At 41.1% G+C, this 24,394-nt stretch overlaps 10 protein-coding genes across 10 annotated transcripts; 4 read left to right on the plus strand and 6 right to left on the minus strand. All coding sequences in view use genetic code 12, as the record gives it.

Moving 5' to 3' along the window:
* Positions 1–1,117: 1,117 nt before the first annotated feature.
* On the plus strand, positions 1,118–2,177 carry PICST_66614 (USO2 intracellular protein-like protein transport; the record flags this gene model as incomplete). Its single annotated transcript, XM_001386807.1, has 1 exon — positions 1,118–2,177. One exon carries the CDS (start codon positions 1,118–1,120, stop codon positions 2,141–2,143), a length of 1,026 nt encoding a protein of 341 aa, XP_001386844.2. The 3' UTR covers positions 2,144–2,177.
* Positions 2,178–2,364: 187 nt separating this feature from the next.
* Positions 2,365–2,861, minus strand: PICST_86762 (60S acidic ribosomal protein P2). The gene has a single exon (XM_001387040.1). The coding sequence runs from the start codon at positions 2,811–2,813 to the stop codon at positions 2,481–2,483; it is 333 nt and encodes a 110-aa protein (XP_001387077.1). The 5' UTR covers positions 2,814–2,861; the 3' UTR covers positions 2,365–2,480.
* Positions 2,862–3,395: 534 nt separating this feature from the next.
* Positions 3,396–4,493, plus strand: PICST_66616 (40S ribosomal protein S15). The gene is made up of 2 exons (XM_001386808.1): positions 3,396–3,415; positions 3,971–4,493. Exons 1-2 carry the CDS (start codon positions 3,403–3,405, stop codon positions 4,384–4,386), a joined length of 429 nt encoding a protein of 142 aa, XP_001386845.1. The 5' UTR covers positions 3,396–3,402; the 3' UTR covers positions 4,387–4,493.
* A 745-nt stretch (positions 4,494–5,238) lies between these two features.
* ORT1 (Mitochondrial ornithine carrier protein) lies at positions 5,239–6,105 on the plus strand (the record flags this gene model as incomplete). The annotated part of the gene is made up of 1 exon (XM_001386809.1): positions 5,239–6,105. One exon carries the CDS (start codon positions 5,239–5,241, stop codon positions 6,103–6,105), a length of 867 nt encoding a protein of 288 aa, XP_001386846.1.
* A 62-nt stretch (positions 6,106–6,167) lies between these two features.
* Positions 6,168–7,241, minus strand: PICST_80898 (predicted protein; the record flags this gene model as incomplete). The annotated part of the gene is made up of 2 exons (XM_001387041.1): positions 6,168–7,186; positions 7,214–7,241. 2 exons carry the CDS (start codon positions 7,239–7,241, stop codon positions 6,168–6,170), a joined length of 1,047 nt encoding a protein of 348 aa, XP_001387078.2.
* A 1,117-nt stretch (positions 7,242–8,358) lies between these two features.
* PICST_66618 (fungal transcriptional regulatory protein) lies at positions 8,359–12,540 on the minus strand. The gene has a single exon (XM_001387042.1). It carries the CDS (start codon positions 11,997–11,999, stop codon positions 8,688–8,690), a length of 3,312 nt encoding a protein of 1,103 aa, XP_001387079.2. The 5' UTR covers positions 12,000–12,540; the 3' UTR covers positions 8,359–8,687.
* Positions 12,541–14,384: 1,844 nt separating this feature from the next.
* Positions 14,385–15,389, minus strand: PMP47 (Peroxisomal membrane protein PMP47; the record flags this gene model as incomplete). Its single annotated transcript, XM_001387043.1, has 1 exon — positions 14,385–15,389. The coding sequence occupies one exon, from the start codon at positions 15,387–15,389 to the stop codon at positions 14,385–14,387; it is 1,005 nt and encodes a 334-aa protein (XP_001387080.2).
* Positions 15,390–16,325: 936 nt separating this feature from the next.
* On the plus strand, positions 16,326–16,706 carry PICST_28994 (predicted protein; the record flags this gene model as incomplete). Its single annotated transcript, XM_001386810.1, has 1 exon — positions 16,326–16,706. One exon carries the CDS (start codon positions 16,326–16,328, stop codon positions 16,704–16,706), a length of 381 nt encoding a protein of 126 aa, XP_001386847.1.
* A 332-nt stretch (positions 16,707–17,038) lies between these two features.
* PICST_34572 (predicted protein) lies at positions 17,039–18,946 on the minus strand (the record flags this gene model as incomplete). Its single annotated transcript, XM_001387044.1, has 1 exon — positions 17,039–18,946. The coding sequence occupies one exon, from the start codon at positions 18,944–18,946 to the stop codon at positions 17,039–17,041; it is 1,908 nt and encodes a 635-aa protein (XP_001387081.2).
* Positions 18,947–20,224: 1,278 nt separating this feature from the next.
* Positions 20,225–21,734, minus strand: PICST_81261 (RNA annealing protein; the record flags this gene model as incomplete). The annotated part of the gene is made up of 3 exons (XM_001387045.1): positions 20,225–20,356; positions 20,384–20,659; positions 21,435–21,734. 3 exons carry the CDS (start codon positions 21,681–21,683, stop codon positions 20,225–20,227), a joined length of 657 nt encoding a protein of 218 aa, XP_001387082.1.
* Positions 21,735–24,394: the final 2,660 nt, after the last annotated feature.

Here is a 24,394-nt window from a genome sequence, read left to right on the forward strand (position 1 = left end):
GACCAACTTTTCTGCCGTTTCTTACTGTTATTTCTTTTTGTTTGGCTTGTAATACTTGCTCTGTTTGTGCTAGTCGGAGGTTTCCTTCCCGTTTTCGGGAGGCGGTATTGCTTTCCTCTCTGGTCCATTTTTGCGATGGACATCTCATTGCCCGATTTGGAAATCAGAGGAGAAAATGTTCTCCAGACCAAGTTTGATCTACATTCCCTCTTGGTGTCCCTCCCCTCTGCTACCTTCTATATCGACCTCTGCTATTGCACTCAGAGGATCACCGTCTTCGGCGTTGGGCATTGGGCATTTCGAATCTTATTTCGCAGCTACAGTATAATTCGCAGCCTCAGTCGCAGTGATCCCCCACAAAGATTTGAGGTGGTGTTTTCCCGATCATATTCCAGATCAATCTCGGCAACTAGCACTTAACAGGGCGACCTTGGCAAGCAGGTAGTCCCGGTTGCAGACGTGGTGTGAATGTATTTCCGCAATTCCAGATTCAGCCTTAATGCAAGATTGCATGCCTACCAAAAGCACCGTTGCATTTTCAGACGTGCCAAACTTGGTGATAGCCACGGCATCTTTGCGCCAGTATACAAACTTGTAGAAAGTTTGAGTCATACCTTGCACATTGTTCACAAATCCTTTGCTAGTTATTGACTACAATATGTCTACATTTTTCTTCATCAAGTAGCCAATTCGCAATTCATGATTCTCTCTCTGAGGAAACGAAAGCTTGGAAGACCGAGCTATCCAGGTAAGACATGACGTAATTTCAATAGATGGAATCTTCAAAAAGTATATTCGAATGGTGTCACCAGATCTCCTGATCACCAGATAGCCATACCCATATTTTTAACTGCTCCCGAAAATCAGTTGCTCTATCAGAATACTAATCCAAAATTGGTACAGAGCATTTTGCATATAATTCTCCATACAATTTTTCTGATTCAAATCTCACTTACAATTAACCCACTATAATCTACACTCTTCTCTTTAAGTCTCACAAAGCTACCACTGTATACAATGCGTTCTGTTTACATACACGCAACTGCTTTCTGATTTTGATCTCGTTACATTCAAAACATTAACAACAGCAACAAACATAAACAAGATAGCCACACACATGGACTCGTATCTCTACACGAAACGGTTCATTGACCAGCAGGTCAAGATCCTTAACCAGCCGCTTGTGATAGACGATCGGCTTCGTGCGTTAATAGCACAATTGCAACTGGAGTATGGCCCCGATTCCATTTCAGAATCTCAGCTCCAGAAAGTGCTCCAGAAAACGAATGCCAGAATACGAAGACACAATGCGGCAGCGTTCCTGGCACAGGTCACGAACCAGATTGTCCAGCAAGTCTTGAAGTTGGAGCTGTACAAGTTAGCCATAGTAAACGAACAACTAGCCAAGATCAGATACATTTTGCGGCCGTTGCTTCTTCCTGACTTTAATCTGGTTTCGAACGACGATCCCAAGACCAGGCTCAGACAGTTCGAGTTGTTGATCAAGGAGTTACCAGAGAGTCAGTACTTGATCGTTGACGATAGCCCGATGAACAAGAATGAGCAGCGCCTATTTGTTTCTTCGGATGAAGAATCGGATAGTGAAGACGAAGACGATAATCTACTTGTAGAAGACGACGCAGCCAGAGTAGAGGAGCCGGTCTCATCACAAAGACTACGTAGTCACTATACAAAAAAGTTGAAGGAAGAAGTAAATCGCCAGATACAGCGAGATCAAACGATTGACCAGTTGCTTGCCAAATACGACGAGCTCAGACTAGCTCTTGTAGACGAACACAGCAAGCTTCTGTATCTTTTTGAAAAGATCCAGTACTTAAAAAGTCTCAAAAATGAGATCCAGAATACCTTGGGAATAAGTCTACCGGGAGAGAACAACAAGAAAGTAGACCATGAGATATACGATAGTGACGAAGAAGAGGATGAAGTAGTTGGTGGAGTTTCACAGCTCCAGTCTAACCTCGTTACAAATGACCACAACTCTAGTGCAAGGGGACTATTGAGTGAAATCAACCGATTCCGGGTTTTGGTGGAAAAACTCTCATACAAGATCTCGAGCTCAGATATAGGCACCCGTGAGTTGCGGGAAGAGTTGGCGAAGCTCAGTAAGGGTTCTTCAGTATAGACCGAACATAGAGATATTGACCGAGTATCCGTGTAGATTTCACTTTTATATTGTAGCTATACCATTGAAGATACTACGAGATTATATATGTGCTTTGTGTAGTGCTATCGTGACCATATGGCAGGGACAGATAACGAGATTCTCTTTAATAGGCAACGATAACGTCTCAGTCTTGTGATGTCTTCACGAAACTAATCAGATATCTCTATTCTACACTTGTTCATACTTTTTTATTTATTAAATTAAGAGAAATGACCAATATAACAACTATGTAGTAACCCAATGTAAAATCGGTTTGACAACCAACCTGTTAGACTATATTTGTACATTTGCTTGCTTAATCGAACAAACCGAAACCCATGTCGTCGTCGGATTCTTCCTTAGCTTCTTCAGCCTTTTCTTCTTCGGCTTCTTCAACAGCAGCACCAGAAGAGGCAGCAGCACCAGAGGAGGCAACAGCAGCACCACCGGATGGAACAGAGGCCAACTTGGTGTTACCGAGGGCAATCAATTCGTTGACGTCCTTACCTTCCAATTCAGCCAACAAAGAGGCGACTCTGGATTCTTCAGCTTCGACACCGACGGTTTCCAAAAGAGCAGAAACGTCAGCAGCAGATGGAGAGGCGTTACCACCTTGGACCAACAACAAGTAAGCGGCTAAGTACTTCATTTTATACGTTCAACTAGAATAATCACTTTTAAGCTATCTAATGGCAGACTATCCTTTAGTAGTATGATAATAGAATAAGAAGAGCTAAACCGTACTGGTGCCAGAGAGAAACTAGTAGTGAAAAATTTTGGTGATACTGGACTGTGTGCAGAGCGTTGGAGCCGAAGATGAGAATAGTGAAAATTTAGATCACATGACTACACCATACAAAAGTGGCTCTAATAATTGTGTATAGTACAAATGGATAGTAGTGTGCAGCCTCAGAAAAAAGCAGTCACACTCACTCGGCCTAATCGGGACGAAATCTTTGTGTACGGTTGTGAGTGAGAGTGGCTCTATCTGCAGTCTTCTATTCTCAAACTTCAAGTCTGTTTCTGTCCGCGGATTTCGCACAGTCGCACCTTAACTATGGGCGCCATACATAAGCAGAGTCGCTCCTTAAGTAAGGAGCCCATAGTTAATAATCCTGCACCCTGTCTCACGCTCCACCAAAATTTTTTTTCAAGGCACTTTCCACTCACCATACATAAAATTTTTACTTTCTTCTTCTTTTTTGTTTGCTGGTTAGTTACATCAATAATCAATCAATATGGCTGAAACTAGTATGTAGACATCGTCATATCGTATCAAAGACAGTGGTTAAGGAAACAGAACAAATGAACGTAGAGAAACACCGAAGAGCAGATCCTCCAGAGATCTTCATAGCATCATTCCGTTGGCCTATTGGAGGAGTGAAAAATCTTGAAAATTCCACATCATCAAATTAATACAGAGAGAGAAATACCATTCACCAACGAGTAGACTCAAGTTATGCGAAAACCCTCAGATTTTGATTTCAAAGAAGTGCTATACATTCGAACGGTCCAATGTCATGAGTCTCATTCTAACGAGTCCTTTCAGATCTGAATCAAGTCAAGTATTCTTCCAAAACCAACCATGGCAATGTAGAACATCCATCAAGTCCTGACTCATTGATGTTCCTTCTGTAGAATTCACGAACATTAGAATGCACTATTGAAAGTCGGAGGGAAATGTGATCCAAATATTCCAAATATGAACAGAGTGATTGCGTTCTTTTGTCCTGTTCTTCGTTCAGTTTCGTTCTCCTTTCCATTTCTATTTTCCCAAATTTCGGGCAAAGTACTAACAATTTTTAGCTACTAAGCAGAAGAGAAACTTCAAGACCTTCTCGTTCAAGGGTGTCGACTTGAAAGACTTGGTTGAAATGCCAACTGAAGAATTCACCAAGTTGTGTGGTGCCAGAGTAAGAAGAAGATTCTCCAGAGGTTTGGACGCCAAGCCAATGGGTTTGATCAAGAAGTTGAGAGTTGCCAGAGCTGCCACTCAACCAAACGAAAAGCCAGCTGTCGTCAAGACCCACTTAAGAAACATGATTGTTGTTCCAGAAATGATTGGTTCCGTCGTTGGTGTTTACAACGGTAAGGTCTTCAACACCGTTGAAATCAGACCAGAAATGGTTGGTCACTACTTGGGTGAATTCTCCATCACCTACACCCCAGTCAGACACGGTAGAGCTGGTAACGCTTCTGCTAGATTCATCCCATTGAGATAAGTTTGTTAAAACTGGTTTACGCCCATAATTTTTTCATCTTATTATAAGTTCATACACTATAGTTTTGTACATTTATCGATAATGGTTTAATCAATATATATCAAAAGTAACAATAAGCAGTGTAGAGCCTATGGGAGCAAAATAGAGAGTTTGATTCTCTGGTGTAGATTATGCGTAGAGCATGTCAGATTAAGATGTGTATGAAATTTGTGTATGGCTCTAATTATATGGTTTAGCTGAATTTTTCATTGATAATGGATCTGAAATTTTTCAAGCAGCACACCACATATTGTCAAAACCAATTTTCACGTTCAATAGCTCGAAATTTCTGACATTTAATGCGTATCATACTCAATTGAGAAGATGTATCCAACTCCACCAGATCAGTACCGTATCTCTATTCCTGAATCTTCATCTTTGCATTCTTGTAAATCGTCCGGCTTAATCACTTATCGAACTAGTCATGTGCCTACAGCTCATCAAATGCAACCTAAAAAAATTTAGAATTGCGAAATAAACCCGCCTTTTTGAAAATCTGTGCAGCCATTTTGACTCCATCTATAATTTTTCAGTTTGCATCTCTTCATTTTTCACATACTGATTATTTTACCTATTCATATTCTTGTTCTTATAGAAGTGCAACCTTACACTCATAGACTTATAGAGCTTCTCCAGATTATCAAGGATCATTTGAGCAAGGACCACAAAACTTTCCTACTATTTATTATTATTCTGATCTGATCCGATCTTTTATGAAATTCCCTATACGCATATAGCATAATGTCTGTTTCTGAAATAGAACAGTTGGTAATCACCGAGTCGGTGATACCGAAGCAACATAAGATCGACGCAATGGCTGAAATCACTTGTGGGGCCCTCTCGGGTATGATAGGAAAGCTTGTAGAGTTTCCCTTTGATACTATCAAGGTCAGGTTGCAAGCAGCACACCATTCCACTCCCATAAGTACGCTTCAGATGATCCGCTACACCTACCATAATGAGGGTATGGTTAACGGCTTCTACAAGGGTTTGAAGGCCCCTTTAATGGGTGCCTGTGCTGAAACGGCTGTACTATTCTCTTCCTACAACTATGCCTCCAGCTTGTTCATGAACAAATTGAACTACAGCGAGCAGAATTTACCATTCTGGACCAAATGTGTTTCAGGAGGATTTGCTGGTGTCATTGCCTCATTCGTTTTGACTCCTGTCGAACTCATTAAATGTCAGCTTCAAGTAGCCAATCTCTCTTCTTCTGCTGAACACAAGTCTGTATCATATGTCTCATTGATCAAGCGAATTTTGACTCAAGAAAAAGGAGTCTTTGGTCTCTGGAACGGACTTTCGAGCACCCTAGTAAGGGAAGCTGTAGGTACATCTATTTGGTTCGGAACATATGAATATGTTAGTCATCAGTTCAAAACTCATAAGCCAACCAGCATCAACGAAGACGTTCAGTTGTTGATCAGCGGAGCTATGGCCGGTATCACATTCAACTTCTCAGTCTTCCCTGTAGATACAATTAAGTCTAACATCCAGACATACGATATATTGAACCCCAACAAGAAGCACATAGGGTTCCTTGAATTTACCAAAATGCTCCTTGCACGCCCAGGAGGAATCACAAATTTATACAATGGATTGGCCATCACTTTAATAAGATGTGTTCCAGCCAATGCATTAATCTTCTATTCATACGAGTTACTTAAGAGAAACTTTTAATATTAAAATACACAATAATCACCATTGGTTTCTTAGAAACCGAACTTTCTAAATTTTATAAACTAATTTGTAGAGTAGACAAACTCGGCTGGGAACAAGTCCTTGGCTTTCTGTAAGTCATCCACGTTCAACAAATCGGAACCCAAACGGTAGTAGTCCAACAAGTGGGAGTTAAGCAAGTTGAATGGCCAGGTGATGTCGCCCCAGATTCTTGTTTTCAATCCGTACTTGTGAGCTGAATCAAAGAATTGTCCCAATGTGTTCTTTTGCAGAGGAGTAAACTCGCTGTGAACACTAGACTCGTAGTCGTCGCCCAATAAGTCAGCAAGTGACGAACTTGCTACGTACGACAACTTACTCCATCTTTCCAATTCAGCTTCATTGGCAGAGGTGTTGAAGTATTTCAAGGGTCCATCCAAGAATGTGTAACGTTTAGACTCCGCTTCTACCTTTTCAAGAGGCAAGTTTCCGGTGATGGTGACAACTAGTGGGCCCGGAACGAGTTTGTCGGCTTCAACGTCGTAGTAGGCAAGAAAGTTGTTGTCAATAAATGGCTGCAACAAAGGTCTGATAGCATCATAGGTCTCGTTAGGACTGGTCTTGAAGTCTAACCAAAGTAACAATGGCTGTTCTGGCGAGTTGTAGAATACACTGTAGAGATCCTTACTTGTGGAGATAACATTTCCAGAAACTGTGAATACCGGATTCACGTAGGTCAAGAAGTCAAAAAGTGGGTTCAAGTACAAGTTGAACAATGTATTGATAGGCTGTAAAAACACCTGACTATGGCCCACAAATACCTCGTCGTTTCTGAATCTGTGTGTTACGTTGGATTTTGTTTGGGTAAGACCGTCATCACTAGTCTGAGTGACGGTTCTGGAAACATTGAATCCCTGGGGAAAGTACCAAACGTCACTTTCGACTGAAACAGCACCAATGCTCAAGGCGTCGAAAAGAGGCTGCGATCTCCAGTAATCATTGTGTGAATGAAGAGGCTTGACGTACACATCTCTGTTCAATCCTTCGATCGTATAGTTAAATGGCAAAATAGGCGTAGTGTCAGAGTTACCATCGTATTCAGCTAGTATGGGAGGAATAGAGGCAGCACGAGGCACGGGTCTGAAAACTGAGATCATTCTGTAACTACTTCAATTTGTATCTGGAATTGCTCAAAAGTTCTGAGTGTAGAAATGAGTAATAAACTAGTGACTTCAGTATAATAGGCCTCCTTTGTAGATTCAGTTGAATTCACGTTTATTCTAAATTCTAAGCCAGCATTCAAGAGCAAAGACTACAGCCCTTATATAATAATTTCTAGCCGAAATAAACGAGTCGGCGCAGCTGACAACGGCTTTGCTTTCAGGGGTAACTGTGGTACAATTCTATGTATTCATGAATTTGTCCAATAGTCATTCAATTGTCTTCAACGTGGGTGCTAAATCCACAACTGTACAAACTGGAGATACCATACCAGATATTGCTTGGCAGTGCTACCAATTGAATCATGTGATATACATCACATGACTTTCTCATTCTCAGTCCTGTCTATGGAAAAGCGACTTGACACATTGCTAAGGACTGTAGATACTTTTATTTTGGAACCAGTGCGTACCTGACAATCGATCTACGCGGTAACGCTTGGTGATATGTATGTCTACCGAACCGAATCTTTGGGCTATCCCGTATTGTATACTAATAACAATAAGCCAGATCAAAAAGTAAAATCCTCCGCGATGCCCATTAGTTCTGGACTAAATTTAACTCGACAAAATAAGCCATTCTACACAAAAAAGATTAGCCGCTGCTCCTTAATAGCTAAATGCTCCCGTGAAAAATATCTGCAACTTATTGATCTATATACCTTACCGTTAAAAATAGCAGCCTGCTAAGCGCTACAGTTGACCCTATCCTTTTTCATATGCTTAGCAACTATTGTTACCCTTGACACACGCCTGTCACGTACTGTATTCAGCTGAGCGTATTTTACATTTGTCTCGTTTCCACTGCCTTTGAACTAAGCCGATCCCAAACTCCTGTTTCCTGTCTCAGTTGCCGTTGCTGCAATGTAGATCGGTTATTATGGAAATGGGCTATTGTCAGGGTAACATATTGCTGAAGTGACCTACGAAGGGATTACTCCTATTGAAGGCTGGACGGCCACATACCTGGAAATCCCCCCGACTAGCAGCTGGACCTGTTAAAAGTTTTTCCCACATTCCTAAAAGACAATGTCCAAATCTACAATGTGATAAATACACCGAAATTAATAATATAACAAAACGAAAAAAGAGTCTATATGCAATTGGTAGTACAGTACTAATTATACAATTCGTATGAATGCAAAATACAATTGAAATTAAACCTCCAAGGTTGAAGAAGTGAATTTGTCATAAAATGAGCAATGATGCTGATGAAATTTGATCTTGGTCTTGAAAATGTAACCGGAACCTCATGACCAAATGAAGGTCCCTTTTAATAATGCCCTTGCTTTTTGATAGCGATATTACCTTAAAAAGAAATCTTGAACCCCGTTTTCAGGGTCCATTGTGTCATTTTCACGTCAGTTCTCCTATCTTCTAAATTTATTGATTCGTAGCAATGCCCTCGAGATAATGGCTGATCTTGTTGATTTTAACAATTGTGCTAGTCACAACAGATTCGTTTGTGATTTGCGATTTGGTTTTAATGAACTCAACCAATGTCGACAATCTCTTTAGCAAATTTTCGTAATTAAATTCTATTATTTCTTCGTCGTCAACTGGAATGCTAAAATTTTTCTCCAAGCTCGATTCAAGAAATATGATTCTAATGGAGGCAGAACTATCTCCATTTGCCGGAGGCTTTTGAACTTTGATGTACTTGGTAAGCATGACCAAATTGCAAATAACAGATAATACAGTACATGCTGCAACAAGAGTGAAGTCAGGGAACTTGAGCCATGCTTCTTTTATAGTAGTTTGCAAATGTGAGTTCTCGAACCAAATTTGACCAGAGCCCGATTCACCTTCTTCTGTGGGCCCGACAGCCACCAAATATGAGTCCAATTCCTGGTCGCTCTTTTCGTGATCAATAAGCTCTACCATCCTGATGAAATTCAATGTAGTTTGAATCAAAGAGAATATCATGGTCCACTTTTCTTCTGTGATTGACTCGAGAATCCTAGGGCCATTTCCTTCATTTTCAAATTTGGCAATGTCACTGACGTCTACTTCGCATATCAAAGGAATAAAATCAGATCCAGATCGACCAGTGTAATTTATCAGTTTCGCCAACTTAAAAATAAGGATATCATCTAGCAAATAAAATCTCTGTAATATCTCGGCTGTCTTGAAAATAAAATTGGATAATAAATATCCAGTATCAATAATCAACAATTTTCTGGTGTGATCGATGGTTACAAATTTGTTAGAAATGTTTTTAATGAATGAACGATTGAAAGGGGTGTTATCAAGTAAGTCGTCATTCGTAAGTTCTTCGTTAGATATTTTTGTCATGACACCTTCAAGAATCTTTGCTGAAATGATAACAGAATTGGAACCTGATGGAGTCAATGTAGAATCATTCAACTCTGTCCAATTAGATCTTGAAGATCCCAGGTTGAGTTCCAACGGCAAAAGCAACTTCTTCAGGTAGATGTCTAATTCATAATTAAATTTAAAATCCTGGAGCCTGGTGGATAATTTGAAATACGGATTTCCCAAATTAAACCTCAATAGTATGAGGTCGTTCACATAAAAATTCCATATTAAATTAATGATCAGCTCTCGTTCGAATATTTGTCTCGAGGTATACGTTTTGCTTTTATCCCTGTTTTCCAACTCGAATTTAGTGCTGTTGTAAATTTCCACGTAATTGTTGTTGTAAATAGCTTCCCATATTTTGATATTAAATTCATTAAGTTTTGACAAACGGAAACGATATGACGATGTTTTGGAAAGTAAACTGTAGGTTAAGATAATACCGAAATCATTGAGGTCGTCCCAGTATTGGAAAACTTTTTCGATCCAATAATTCTCATCGCAAGACTTAGGAACATCAACATTGAAGACCAGCAACAAAGGACAAGTTGAAGCGATCAACGCATGCAAAATTGAGCTCGAGTATCCTAGAGATAATTTGGAAAGTAGTAATTTCTTCGGCACTAAAAGTCTATGATTTGGATGTTGGAAAGCGTAGTATAGATCCAATATTTGGGCCAAAATATCCCACGGAGGTAGATTGTAATGCTTCAATTCATAATCTGAAAATGGAGGTACAGAGGACACTGTCGTCGACTTATCCTGTTCGTAGATAGAACTAGGTAAATTTAGCAATCTCGGTTTTTGTTCAGAAGAAATCGATCTATTGGAGTCATTCTCAATTTTTGCCGACTCCAACGTCGTCGTGGAAGATTTCGAAAGGCTATAATTCGAAGTCAGCGAGACACCGCCGACCATGGAAATCGATTGTGTACCCAAAATACCCGGCAACACTATTTGTGACATTTTGTCGGTTTCGGCGAAACCATGCTCGGAGTTCGCCGACTTGGGTGGCTTGACAGGTATACCATCGATAGGAGGAAGACGAGGTTTTCCGGATCCCTCGATTAGCGACGACTCAGAAGTACTTTTGGTAAGGTTAGCTGATATAACTGGAACCGAGTGAGTAGTAGATACAGGTGTTTCAGACAACTTAGTTTGGGTAGTGGAGGACTCTGTTTCTTGAGCTGTAGTAGCAGCAATGGCAGACTGATTAGAAATAGACGATATACTTGCTGGTGCTGAAGGTGCTGGAGGTGCTGGAGGTGCTGGAGGTGCTGGAGGTGCTTGTACTGGTGCGGCTGGAGCGGACTCGTAAACTTCTCTATTAGGGAGTTGGCTTTCGGAATAATGCGGTGGAGGAGGTGGTGGGCCCGGTGGAGGAGGGCCCCAGGCATCCCATGGTCTTCTAGCCCATGGAGGAGGTCCATAGCCCATACCCTGGTGTGGGGGAGGTGGAGGCCCGTAGTGATCAAACCAATCTCTTCTGCCGCCGCGACCAGGACCTCTATGGTGGAAATGACCATGTCGGTGATGGGGAGGACCGTGGTGACCGTGAGGCCCTTGATGGTCATGGGGACCCTGTTGGTTGTGAGGTCCGTGGGGGACATGTGGAGGTGGTGGATGTGGATAGCCTTGATGAGGTGGTGGAGGCCCGTAAGGGTTATAATGTCTGGCGTAGTCTTCATGGTAGGCAGCATTGGCACCAGAAGTCGCAGTAGAAATAGAGGCAGAGTCTGAGTTCAGCTCTGTACGTGAAAAATACATGGGCGGTCTCTCAAGTGTCGATACCGAAGAAAATGCTGGTGACACTGGTCTGAACTGTGATGACAGCATCAGAGAGGTTCGTTGCTGGTCTAGTATGAACGAACTGAGTCTGTCTGTGGAATTTTTCAGTGTCGGCTCGTGGCCGGTGGGCCTAGGGCTCAGTGCGGAATAATTGACCGACTCGCTACCACTGCGAATATGGTACGGAAAGTCGGGTGCGGAACTTGAAATTGTAGAGCTAGAGTTGGTCGAATCAGGTTGGAATTTTTTACTGTGGTCGGGGCCCTCTATATACGATTCGTCGGCGTGGTCGTCGATATCATGGGAGATAGAAGCTCTTTTTCGGCGTCGTCCACCTCTGTTGGACTGGACAAACACACATTCTATACCGAGAAATTTACAATTAGAACATATTCTCGTCAGCTGGGGGATAATCTTATTGGAGCCGTCGACAGACACGATGGTGCTGATTGGCTCGCCATCGCATTTGATCTTCTTCTCACGACATGAAAGGCAAGCTCTTCTCGCCACCGGTCGACGTGAGGACGATGTGGTGGACGAATCAGCTGAATTCTGGCTCTGGATCGGAGTACTGATGGGGTTTGACATATATATTTCAGATGCAAGAAAGACAGAGCAATTGACGCTGGAGCACGGCTGACAGGTTGACAGTAATGTCCGAGACTGATATATCTAGGTAGGCGGCAGGTCGGAGTGACTTCACAATCTGCCTGTCAATTTTTCGGGGGTGGATCTTCTGTACGCTGCAGACAGCAAGGTGGAGAAAACCCCTAGATCTTATGATAGACTCCGCTTCGGCACAACAGCCTGTGATATGAATCTGGAAATGTAGGACTCGGTCGTCTTGATGTGGATATGGATGTGGGGGTCCGGTAACTAACCACTTGCTGGGTAGCAAAAGTGAAGAAATGGATAAATGATATGAGCAAATGAGCAAATGAGCAAATGAACAAGTAAATGAATAATTAAAGAAATATATAAAATGACGACTAAATAAAGAGGCTGAGAAAACAGGCCGAAAAAAGAAGAAGCACACTTCTAACTTCCACAAACAATTTTACACCATACAATTGAGGTTGTGAATCTCAAATAAGCAATCGGTCGGGCCCAAGTTAGATTCAGGAGGACGTGAAAAGAGAGTGGTACAAACGTGAATCATTCTAATTATTTAAGATTGCCGGTGCGAAACCGAGACAGTTATAGCCTGTATGTACTGAATTATTTGCGTTCCAATGCACGATTCATTTGTCCCATCACTATAATTAGACCATCCAAACCGAAGGTACCAAAATTTGCTGAAAAAATATTGTAAATCATTTTCTGCTGTTTTTTTTTTTATTTTTGGTTCCATGCTACACCTAGAAGTGAGGCTTATAATACCAAGATCCCACCGATCAAAGCCGGTAGCTGGTCCATTGGTGGAGCTTTAAAGTGTTTCTACCTACCAGACTATTCTGGATACAACCCCCTCTTTTACTCCTTGACTTCGAAATAATGTCACTTCTGGTCCTGACTTGATGCACAGTCAGCTGCAGTCACTTGATTTTTTTTTTTTGCTCACATCCCCTCTGCTAAAGGAGGAACCATATCCACACCGACGACGAGCTTAATTTCTATGCCAAAGATTGCATTATATGTTACATGCTACTACAAACACCGGCGAACCTGTAGACAACATATGCGCTTATTGAGCTATATAAATTACTACGGATTCTCTCGCACTTTTTCTTAGAATCCTCCTCCCTTTCCTCCTATAATCTTTTTTAACTTTATGTCCCTTGGCTCCTCTCATTTCATGTCGCACACAGCGGCAGTCGTCTCGAATTATACAACATAGTCAGGCTGGTTTATAGTCTCGGCAATTGCCGTCCGAACATTCTATGGGTTATTTATAAAAAGTTTCCACGGATAAAGTGGTATGCTGGGTGTCGTTGGATTGGCATCAAAATAAATTCGAGATCATATCAAAATCACAACCACAAACAAAATTTTTTGTTTAAATACCGACATCAATATCTCATGATCAACAATTTTTCTGAAATGTCGGTTTTCTTCTCCGAATTAATTTAGACTGCCACCAATTGTTCGTGTCATTGTATTGAATCCAGCATGAATTGACGTTGGCCCACTCTTGTTTGCTTCATAGCTATTTCGTACAATTTTGCACCTCACTATTTATTTTCTCTCTTAGCTTTCCTGAGGCAGCCTGCTAGACTGGGAAGACTACTCTAAACATATATGTTGTTGCTTGTGTTACCGGTTTCCACTTGCCATGGTTAACTATTGTTGCCGCAGGGACAGTCAGCCTCTCGTTTTTAATTGTCAGCTATGACGTAACCGCCATATCGTCGAGCGCAAAACTTTAACTTCTGACTATGAAATTCGGTCCACATTTTAGAAATTCCCATTAAGCCGATCATTCCCCTATAAATTATTTACATGTATCTGATAATCGCCGAAAAAAAAGTATAATTTCAAGTAAGACAGGTGGAGCCATACGACTGCATGGTGGAGTTGTCAATTTTTTTTTCCCTGGCATTAGTTAATGGACCCTTAACTGCTTATGGAAATATACCACATATTAATCTAATTTTCTCGGAACTAGGTACTACATGTGATGCCTATCCAGGAAAGAGGAAAATATTCAACAACTCAAATTCATCACAAAAATGCTATCGTTACGAGGGAATTATCTAGGAATACTTGGTTGGCACCCAGCAGGATCTATGGATAAAAAATATAAAAATATCCATCAACATTTCCGGAAATTATCTAGCTGTCAACCTTATTAATTTCGTATTTACGAGGTGGTGACAAGATACCAATTTGTCCTGTTGTAAAAGCCATGGCCTACCGTATCTACGCTCCTTATAAAGATGACAACTTGGCTTGCAACTGGTTGATGATCCTACAAAATTCTAAACCATAGATAAGGTCAATTAGTTGGTTCCATTTTATTCAAAGAACCAGAATTTACTGCTTGATCTGCTTTTTGACCTTGAACATTGTAATTATGTTCACTAATTGGACACTTCCTGACAATAATTCTTCCTTGAAGTAGAAAAGGAATGCAGCAGTACTGATCGATTGGAATAATTTGACGGACAAACCAGCATACAAACCTTCCAATCCTTCTTCTCTGATGATTTTCTTGATTTCCTCATACATCGATAATTCTTCCTTTTCTTCACCGTCCTTGGCCCTCTTTTTGATGTGCATTCTTGCCTTCAAGGTGATGTATGGGTAGGTCAAGAAAGTTGCAATCAACTTACCAAAAGCTCCAATAAAGAAAGCCTTTCCAGCAGTGAAAGACTTGGCACCATTCTTAGCAACAATGACATTCTTGATTTGTTCAAATATGGTATATTGAATAATTGGGTTGATGACCAAGACCAATGCTGGAAGTACACCGGCGAACAAGGTTCCTACGCCGTCCTTTTCGATAATGTCCAAGATTGTTGCAAAGGCAGAAGAGTTTTTAGTCTTTCCTGAGTTCTTTTCAGTCATCATTCTGGTGTTAGCCACCCAGAACGGATTGGATCCAACACAAGTTATGGCACCAGCAACAGCACCAGCAATAATTGACTGGATAGCTGTCAATCCTTTGCCCAGTTTCTTGGCTCTAGGAGTCAAAAAGAAGTTGGTCGTGAGTTCATAAAAATAGTAATAGATAAAGTTGGTCAAGGTTATACCGTATAAGGCACTCTCCAAACCAGCGTACAAGCCCAAGGGCCCTTTTTCCTTAATGATTTCCTGGGCAGCTACAAAAGTAGGACTCTTGGATATGGCAGAGACGATTTGTTCTCTCGTGGTCAAACTTATAGATGACTTCGGAGCCTTACTTGGTTCCTGACTCTTCTTCTTTTGTGCTGTTTGAGCCAATGTCGATAATGTCACCAAAGGATACGTGACAATCATGGCCAACGCTCCACCACCGGCACCAGCGATGGCATGGGCGATTTCGGCGGTTTCAGACATATTGGAAGGAGTAATAAATAATTTCAATAAAGAGCTATTTCTAGATCGAATCAACTAGAAACCAATACAGAGTTCCAACAATTCGAAAGAGAAGATGTTTGGAATTTGTCAATTGATAAGAACTGGGAAATATTAACCAAGTAGATCGCAGTAATAATATATAAATATGAGAGCGTAGCCGATTCGATCCAGGTAAACAGGCCGATTTTGTTGAGCGGACTTTCCTAGTTTATAAACAACTTTAACAGACAAATATCCACTGAAGGCGCGTGAGCTTACGATTTCCCCAAAGTTGGAATAAAGCTAGTAGGAAACCGAAATCAATTAACCGTGGTTAGAGATGAGACTCGGATTTTTCACATGGGTTGTTTGTGGGGTCGCGTCGGATATTTGTAGACTTCCCTATTAGGGCTGAGCTGATTCTCTGGAGCTGGTTCTGTACGACTCTGCAATCTAATATTACCCGATTACGTAATTGGTTGTACGATTCCAATACCGTGGAACGACATGTTCAGACGAATTCTGCTCTGGTAGCAAGTCTAAGTATCCGAGTTTCCTCAAGGATAATACTACTTTGCCAACTTTCCAGATAAATTTGCTAGTAGATCTTCTTACTAAAAACTGAAGCTTAAAATTTAACCAGAATTTTTCATTTATGACAGACTAGACCAATTAATTCTAGGAAAATTCTATATTTCCAGATTCTATTTGTTCTCGATATCCCTCTTGCTTTTCTTTCTCTCCTTCTACTCTGTTCCTATTATTTCTGTCCCTGATATTCTGTTAAATCTTCTCTGGTCTTTCACAATCTGACTACGGACTCTGATTAGGTGCGAATCTGCGGCCTTTGCACGACTGAAAAACTGGCCATATGAACTCAAGTAGTAGTTAAGATTCTAACATATACCATATTCTCCATCTCTATATAACCGTAAGATGTCTATGGAAACACGTAATGGCCTCTTGTCCAAATTGGGCATATTCGGCGTAGCAGCCGTCACCTTGTTCATGGTGGGAAAGAGACATATCGCTTCCTACAAAGATGAAAGACACAAGAGAGAAACCGATGCCAGAATTGATTCTGAAGCTGATGAGTTTGGTATTACCGCCAGAAGGCCCGGTTTTCCCGTAAACAATCCTACAATGAACTATGAAACAGGATACAGAGCTTCAAAGTACCAAGGATCAGGAAACTCGTATTCTTCCAGAAGACCTGGAGACAGATTGTCGATGTTCTCGGTCTTTGATCGAGACTGGTCCAAGAAGGAACATGACGAAACCAACTACTACACACCCAGCAGATCCGATAAGAGCTAGTAAACTTGTAAATACGCTACATTTAAACCCACGGTCTATGCCATAGTTGTAAAAATTTGTCCACTTGGAGTATTGGTTGACTCTTAATAGTCTATCGCAGGGAGGAATATCAGCGACCCGAAGACACATGTATATAAAAGAATAAGAATCAAGTTAGATATGTTCATATTGAATAATGTGACTTTACTAATGACAATGCTACTGTTAATGTATATGAAAATAAATGAAAACAAGAACTGATAGAATAATCGTTGATGTAATGGAATACGAAATTGCTCACACGGTGTAGATATTAATGTTGAATTATACGTATTGTACTATATTTATACATACTACTGCTTCGAGTCACCTATCAAGTCATTGAATGCAATCTCGTAGATCAAATTAGACTTGAGGAAGTTGCTGAGACACCAGCCACAGAGAAAGTTATCCTGCAATTCCTGCAAGATCATGATTACATTGTTCTTGACCTGGTCGTCCTGGTTGAACATATTGATGAGCAACAACTCAATGCCCTTGTTCTTGTCGAAGATAGTTAAACTTCCTCCGTGCACCGACGACGATTGTAAAGAAGTAGCTGAGTTTGGGGGGATCAAGTATGTGACAAGCAAGAAGATCTCAAGAGACTTCCCACTGATTAGGAACTTGAGAATGTTGTACCACACCTCTCTTTCGTTAACCTTGGAGTTGGATGATATGTTGTTCAAGCTCTGCAAGTGGTAATGCAAGTCGATCATCAAGTTCAACTCGTTGGATAGGTTCGGCAACAACAAGTTGTACACTATCTTTTCATTGTATAATAAGTCCTGGAATTTCTTGGAGATCAATTGGTAGCACGACACCTCTAACAACTTGTTGGTGTCGCTGCTCCAGTAATACCCAATCCCGTCCAAAAGAAGTGTCAAATCCTTGCTTCGAGGAGATAATGCATTATTGAAGTTCTTCAGACTGAGTAGTATTCTGACGATTTCATTTATGTGTCTTCTAAAAATAAGTTGTATGGTGGTCAAATCATCGTTGTAGCTAAACAACGACAATTGCAAGTTGGACAAGAACTTGGCGTCTTCAGAGATGATCGAGTTCTTGAAGTCCAATTCGAACAAGCTCGAGTGCTGGCCCTCGGAGATATGGAATTCGTTGGTATCCAAGTCATACAACACATCCCACAACTTGTCGTTGTTCTTGAAGAAAGGATTGATTGTTCCAGCAATGTACGAATCACATTCTTCAAGTAAGTCTATCTTCGAAACATCCATTATAGGAAACACGTTATAGTTGGTCAACAAGCCACTCAAAATGCCTCCTCCTGTGACAATCTTCAAGGTCAAGAGAACAAAGTCAATAATGTGGCCTGACGAATTGTCGTAACTCAAGAAGATGATCTTCTTTCCTGTCAATATAGCATTGATCAAGATGATAATAGGAGGAGTCTGGAGCCCGTAGATAGTCAATTCGCTATTGACGTACGTCGTGGCCAATTTCGCACTAAGAAGACTGATCAAGTTTGGTTTGAAGTTCAAGTCGGTAGGGTTTAGGTAATCACCAACGTTGTCTGGCAACTCGAGCATGGGTATCTTTATGGGGATACTCATTCCATTGAAACGGATCACCGAGTTGAAACTGAGATCCTTTCTGACAAATAGTTCTTCGTTGATGAGGTTGTCTTTGGAGATGTTCAAAATCTTGTTTCTGAAGGAGTCATCGTAGTATATCTTGTCCTGAATGGGTAGATCCAAGATAGATGTCAAGAGCAATTTCTTGATGATTGACATGGACTTGTCGCTGTTGGAGATGTTAAAGTTGTTGACGTTGATGGACTCGTACAACTCGCGCACGATAGACACGTCGTTGTTCTGAAAGTATTTGTCCAAGCATATCAACATCAAGGGACGCAAGTTCTTAAAGTAATGCAAACGGGTGATGATAGACAAAGACTTGATGATGGAGCCCCGCTTGAACGACGTGTCTTTGACGTTGCTGACGATTGTGTAGAGGAAGTACGGCTCCGGCTCACAGTTCTTTCGATTGAACAAGTACTGGAACTCTCCAGTATAGGTGTTTCTGTAGAGCATGAAGAGAGTGTAGTCATCTTCACGCTTGTGGATCTGATCCGGCAACATGAGCTCCGGCAAGAAGTACAAGTTCGACAAGCCTGGAAGCTCACTCGGATGTTGGTAGATGAGCGAAGGGCCCTTGTCGATGTGGAATTCGGCAGTGACGATATAGTCGATGTTCGGCATTTTGGAGAAGAGTATTTAATAGTTGTTGAATATCAGGGTATACGATTATTCGATCCTTTGCATGTATACAACGGGTGTCTTCCGGTTGTATTAATGTTGCTATTGTATAGATACTGTAGTTGGCACTATTTGTATTGATTTTGTTGTGCTGTTGTTTTGTTGTGTTGAGTTGTCTTGTCTGTTCTATTTTTCAGTCTATGATTCCTACTTTCTGATGCGTCTCAGATAATAACAATAATTCTATTGTAGCACTGTGATCCAGAGATGCAAAGAAGGTCAGCAAGAGCAAGAAGATAAAAACACGTCTAACGGGAAATCCAAAGGAAAATAGACGGCGAACAAACTGCGCTATGTCTTGGTAGCCTATCTCAGGGTCTGGTAACAGCGAAAAATCAACTAACAAATATTATTCTGATAATTAGAAATATTATTAAATATTATTAGGGAATTGCGACCACACGAAATAGCCCAAATGAACCAAACAGCAAACAATATGGACAAGGGACAGCTGAGCGAACCAGAAAAATCGTAGCCTAAACAAAGCAAAACAAAACAAAATAGTCGAAGTAGTGTTGATAACAACTCTTCCACCTTGACACAACCAAAATCAGAATCATCCAATAGAGCGAACACCCTGTCTTGAAGTAGGTCTAAGTCTAATTTCACCTTGAAGACTTGTCGCTGCCTCAACCTGGTAGGAGTGTGCGTACTAGCGCTAACATCCGTGCTGCACTGCTTAACCAATGGCGTTTTTGACCCAATGGGGATATAACGTTGGGGGTAGGGTTCTCCTTCACCTCGCTTCACATGATCCTATGTGAACATGAAATTTGGGATATCCTGAGATTCCGCCTAAAAATATATTAATATTGTGGATGTACGAATGGCATCTGTTTTATTGAGGATTCGTATTGTTGAATCTCTGGTGCCATTATCTATTGGTGAAAGACATCTGGTACTAATGTATGGTGGTTGTCTCTCTGCAATTCGGTACGATTGTTCTATTTTCTTATTCTATACAAAATATTCTCAGCTTCAGTGCATTATTCTGTACAACTATTCTTCAAACTTGCTGTTCACCCTCTCATTCCTACACATCTCTTCTTACATATTTGTACATCTACATTGCCGTACCTGACACGTTGAAGCGTCTGGCTGCCCGGTCTCATACTGCCCGCTTATATCTTTAATAATACATTTTGTCGTAGTACTACATACAATTTTTCAATCGATCACTTCTCCATACAAACGAAATCAATTCGTCTTATTATTATTGCTTTAAGCAGCAGTCTGGTCCATGTAGTCAGCCATCTCTTGGTCCAATTCCTCGACAGACTTCTTGGTCTTCTTGGCTGGCTTCTTCTTTGGCTGTTGCTTAGCCTTCGTTGGAGCCTTCTTACCACTAGCAGCCTTGGCAGCAGCTGCCTTAGCTGCCACAGCCTTACCGGCAGCCTTGGTCTTGGTGGCCTTGCCAGTCTCAACCTTGTTGGCAGCAATTCTGGAAGCCAATGGCTTCTTGGATGGGTCAACGATCAATTCCAACTTCAACTTGCTGGAGCCACCGTCAATTGGGGCACCGTTGTACTTCTCAACGGCCAAAGCAGCGTTCTTACTGTTTCTGAAAATAACAGTTGCGATACCTCTGAATTGTCCCTTTTCATTGTAAGTCAAAGCAACAGTGAGAACACCACCGACTTGAGATTGAAAGAAATCCTGTAGTTATTATGTTAGTCGTTAGTTCGTAAATAAAGAAACTAAATGCGCTTGCAAATAATATTCTTCAAATGCAAATAGAGCAAAAGATATAAAGATATAATCATGCAAAAAAAGAAGATGTCTACCACTCAGGCTCTATCTATCGTTAAATGGTGAGTTATAACAGACATCACCAACTGAGCGGCTGGCTGTTCAAAACGGATGTGGAACATGTGATCGGCGAGGTCGAATCATTGGGAGAATAGTAAGCTAATACATCCAGTCCCTATGATTCTATCGACTTCTGTCATTTCAAGAAATATATTGGCGGCTAACACAAATTTCTAACAAATCCACTTGTAGAAAATGACCGATCGTTCCGAACATTAACCATAGCAAAAACTGAACCTACGAGAAAATTCAAGTTTGTTATGGTGAAACAGACGAACTATTCAATTCATATGAATAGAGCAAGAGATCAAGTTTGGAAGCCATAAATCACTATGGAGCATCCGCTTGTGCCAGCACAAAGCTTTTGTACTTCTCTCTCGTGTGCTCTTGTTCGATCTAGTTCCGTTTTTTGTTGTACTCAACCTCCCTCAAAAATAGAAATGAGAAATAGAATGATAAATAACGCAGACCCACTCAGTCTCCTATTCGTAGAGACTTCCAGAGCTATATCTGGTGATACGTCAAATTATCAAACGTGACGTGTCAGACCCAGCTGGCCCTCTTCTTTTTCGCAGAATATCGATATAAAAATACTCCGTGTGAGTTTTCAAACTCAACATACCTTGATGTTGTCCTGCTTCAAGTCCTTAGGCAAACCGGAAACAACAACTTTGGTAGCGTAGGACAAGTCAACGCTAACCTTGGCAGCAGCAGCAGCGGGAGCAGCCTTCTTAAATGAGACAATAGTCTTCTTGCTTGCGGCGCCGACCTTCTTGCCCACCTTGTTGGTCTTGGTAGACCTGGCGAACTTTCTGGCTGGTCTCTTCGTGGAAGAGATGATGTCATCTAAAGATTTATCCAATGAAGACATTTTTAAAGTATTTGTGGGTGTTTTGGTGTGGATTTGTTGATTTCTGTGAATAGCCTTTTCACTGAAGAAGAAAAAGATATCAACCAGAATCTGAAAAGTCGATGGCTGGAAGTTTCTTTCTGGACAAAGAATGCGCACTAATTTTCCTTAACGTGTCCAGTGGCAAGTGACATTGTCGTGCTGTGGTGTATTCTGTGCCTCTTTTTACGCTTACGCGTATTCTTATCTTTGGCTCGGTAGCGCCTCATCCCTATACCCCCATATTAAGAAAAATATGATGAATATGGCTGGGTGCAAAATTCACCTGGTGAGAAAGAGAAGTTGTCATTGACATTTAGCTTGGCGAACTTCCTTCCCTGAATTTCTTTAGTATCTTGACTCTTGTAGTTTTCGTTGTCTTCAAGACATTTAATGTACAAAATTCCAGAAGCTTCAAAAGAATATAACAAGTTTTTTGCAAAAATATTTAGAAACAAGAAATTTACTTGTTAAGACGGTTTCCAATAGTTGCTGTTGATATAGGATTACTACTTTGACCAGAGAGAAACAGATTTCACCATTCTACACCGACGATGTCATTGTGCTTCGCAGCTGAAATCTATGTTTAGTTATTATCTAGTAATTTCAGGTCGTCTTAGTGCAATCTACTGTGGAGGTCGATATCCGAAATGTTCCATTGTGAAGAGTTTAGCGATAAAGACTAGATGAGAAACATGAAATTAAAGTGGGTCGAGTTGAGATGAGACGCTAGTGGCCAGACCCAGAGATCTAGTCTTTTTGAACAGTTTAACAAACTAGTTCTCAAGAAGGGAAGTGTGGCGGATTATGCATAATCATTGCTGTCGATCAGCTTGGTTAGAAGGGCAGAGACTATTTGCATACTTCCTTCGCCAACAGCTTGCGATGTCCAATCCCGTAAGTCTCCATTTTTCCAGAAACTGTCTGACGTCAGACACCAAAGAAAATGGTCCCAAAGGAGAATTACTACCGATCAGGAGACAAATATCGGAGTTGGACATTGTTGCACAGCTTGCCAAATAGAGTAGCGGCAAAGATTCACCTCAAAACTTAATACCTGGTGAATACACGAGAACTCGCCTTGTCGATCCAAAATCCCAGTTGTCATTGAAAATGGAAGATAGCAGATAACAATATGTCATTGCATCCAGACCTCAGATCGAAGGACGAGGTACTGTAGCTATCAACGTCGACCCATTTCGTTTAAAACTGCAAAGTCACATTCTTCCGCAATTTAAGTCGATGAAATTGTCCAAGTAAGCGTCGCATTATAGCAGTTTGCGCTAGATAACAACGGGGGACAAGCCGTCTTCGCTATCTAAGAGCATATCAGTACGTTGATGTGGGAGGTATAAGCCCGGATCAAGAATGTCAACGCTCCTTGTTGTCAACTCGCCCAAGAGGGGATAACACGTATAGATAGAGCGAGGGCAACTCTAGACAACCATTAGCCGACTTGCCGACAGAAATGGTGACGCAGTAGTGCACATGAATGCCCGGCGTAGACGTCGGGCATTCCGAACATGCATGTTGGGATTATGACAATTGACATACTTGACTTACAATGAGGAGATAAATGGCCAATTAAAGGAAATTGCCATTACGGACTAATTAGTGGGTTTTCGAGGGAGAATAGAAAATCCGAGATCTCCGACATTGGACTTCAACAAGACAATTTTGAAACTGTCCGTGACTCCCCTGACGGTTCCTGACCCTCAGACATGATCCCAGAAGCAAGTATCTGAAGACACACATTTGCGACGTATTTTGAAGTCACCTGCAACTTTGCCTACACATGGGTAAATAGAATTATGTATAACTTAAATGTATGGAAGTTTAACCCGTTAGACTCGTCCATTGCCAATACATGCTCCTTGAGGTCAAAAAATAATTCCTTCACATTGAAAATTTTTTAAAGTTGCAATAATAACACTCGAATATTTTTATGTAACCCATGAACATTTCAAAGATATTTTTTCCCGCTTTTTCCCGCTTTTTTTTGGCGCCCGCAATTACCCATCGCGTTGAGATAGTGGAGTGAGTGGCATTGGAATACCGTCGGCTTTTTCTGAATTCCAGTTTTGCAGATTAGATAAAGTGGAGTTCGACTTCAGAGCTAACTTTAGAAACATCACCAACAAGGAAGACCTAAATGTGAACCATATGAGATTTGATGATATGCTCAGTTTGGTGGAAGTACCGCGGAACAAATATCCAGAACGTTAAACGACAACCATGCCAACGACCTGCCCAACTTCGGTTTTTTTTTCCGTAACTGTGCACCTGCTTCACTATGCATCCAAACTGTGGAGGAAACAGTGAAAAAATTGCTGGATGCGGTGGTGGAGCTTTACGTCGCTTGCGATGCTGTGGTGTTTGAGCAATTGTATCCGACGATGATTTAGTGAAGCTTTTCACTAGGCTCTTTACGCTAATCTGTAAAAAAAACAGCCATAGTACTGTATATGCTTGCCTGGTACTGCATGTTTTCGGCCCACTTCATACATTTTCCTTAACCCGATGTATGTGAAGGTGCAAAACTCGTACGGCACCAAATTTTACTTCAACTTGATAAAAGCGATTCCCCCAATCCCTAATTGATTAAAAAACCTCTTATTTTTGCTAGCCATTATTGTGTAAGACGTAACAAATTGCTATCCCCAACGGACTAATTTTCTAATCTTGTCATTGTC

Source organism: Scheffersomyces stipitis, chromosome 1, assembly GCF_000209165.1.
Source record: "Scheffersomyces stipitis CBS 6054 chromosome 1, whole genome shotgun sequence".
In the NCBI taxonomy this organism is placed as follows: domain Eukaryota; kingdom Fungi; phylum Ascomycota; class Pichiomycetes; order Serinales; family Debaryomycetaceae; genus Scheffersomyces; species Scheffersomyces stipitis.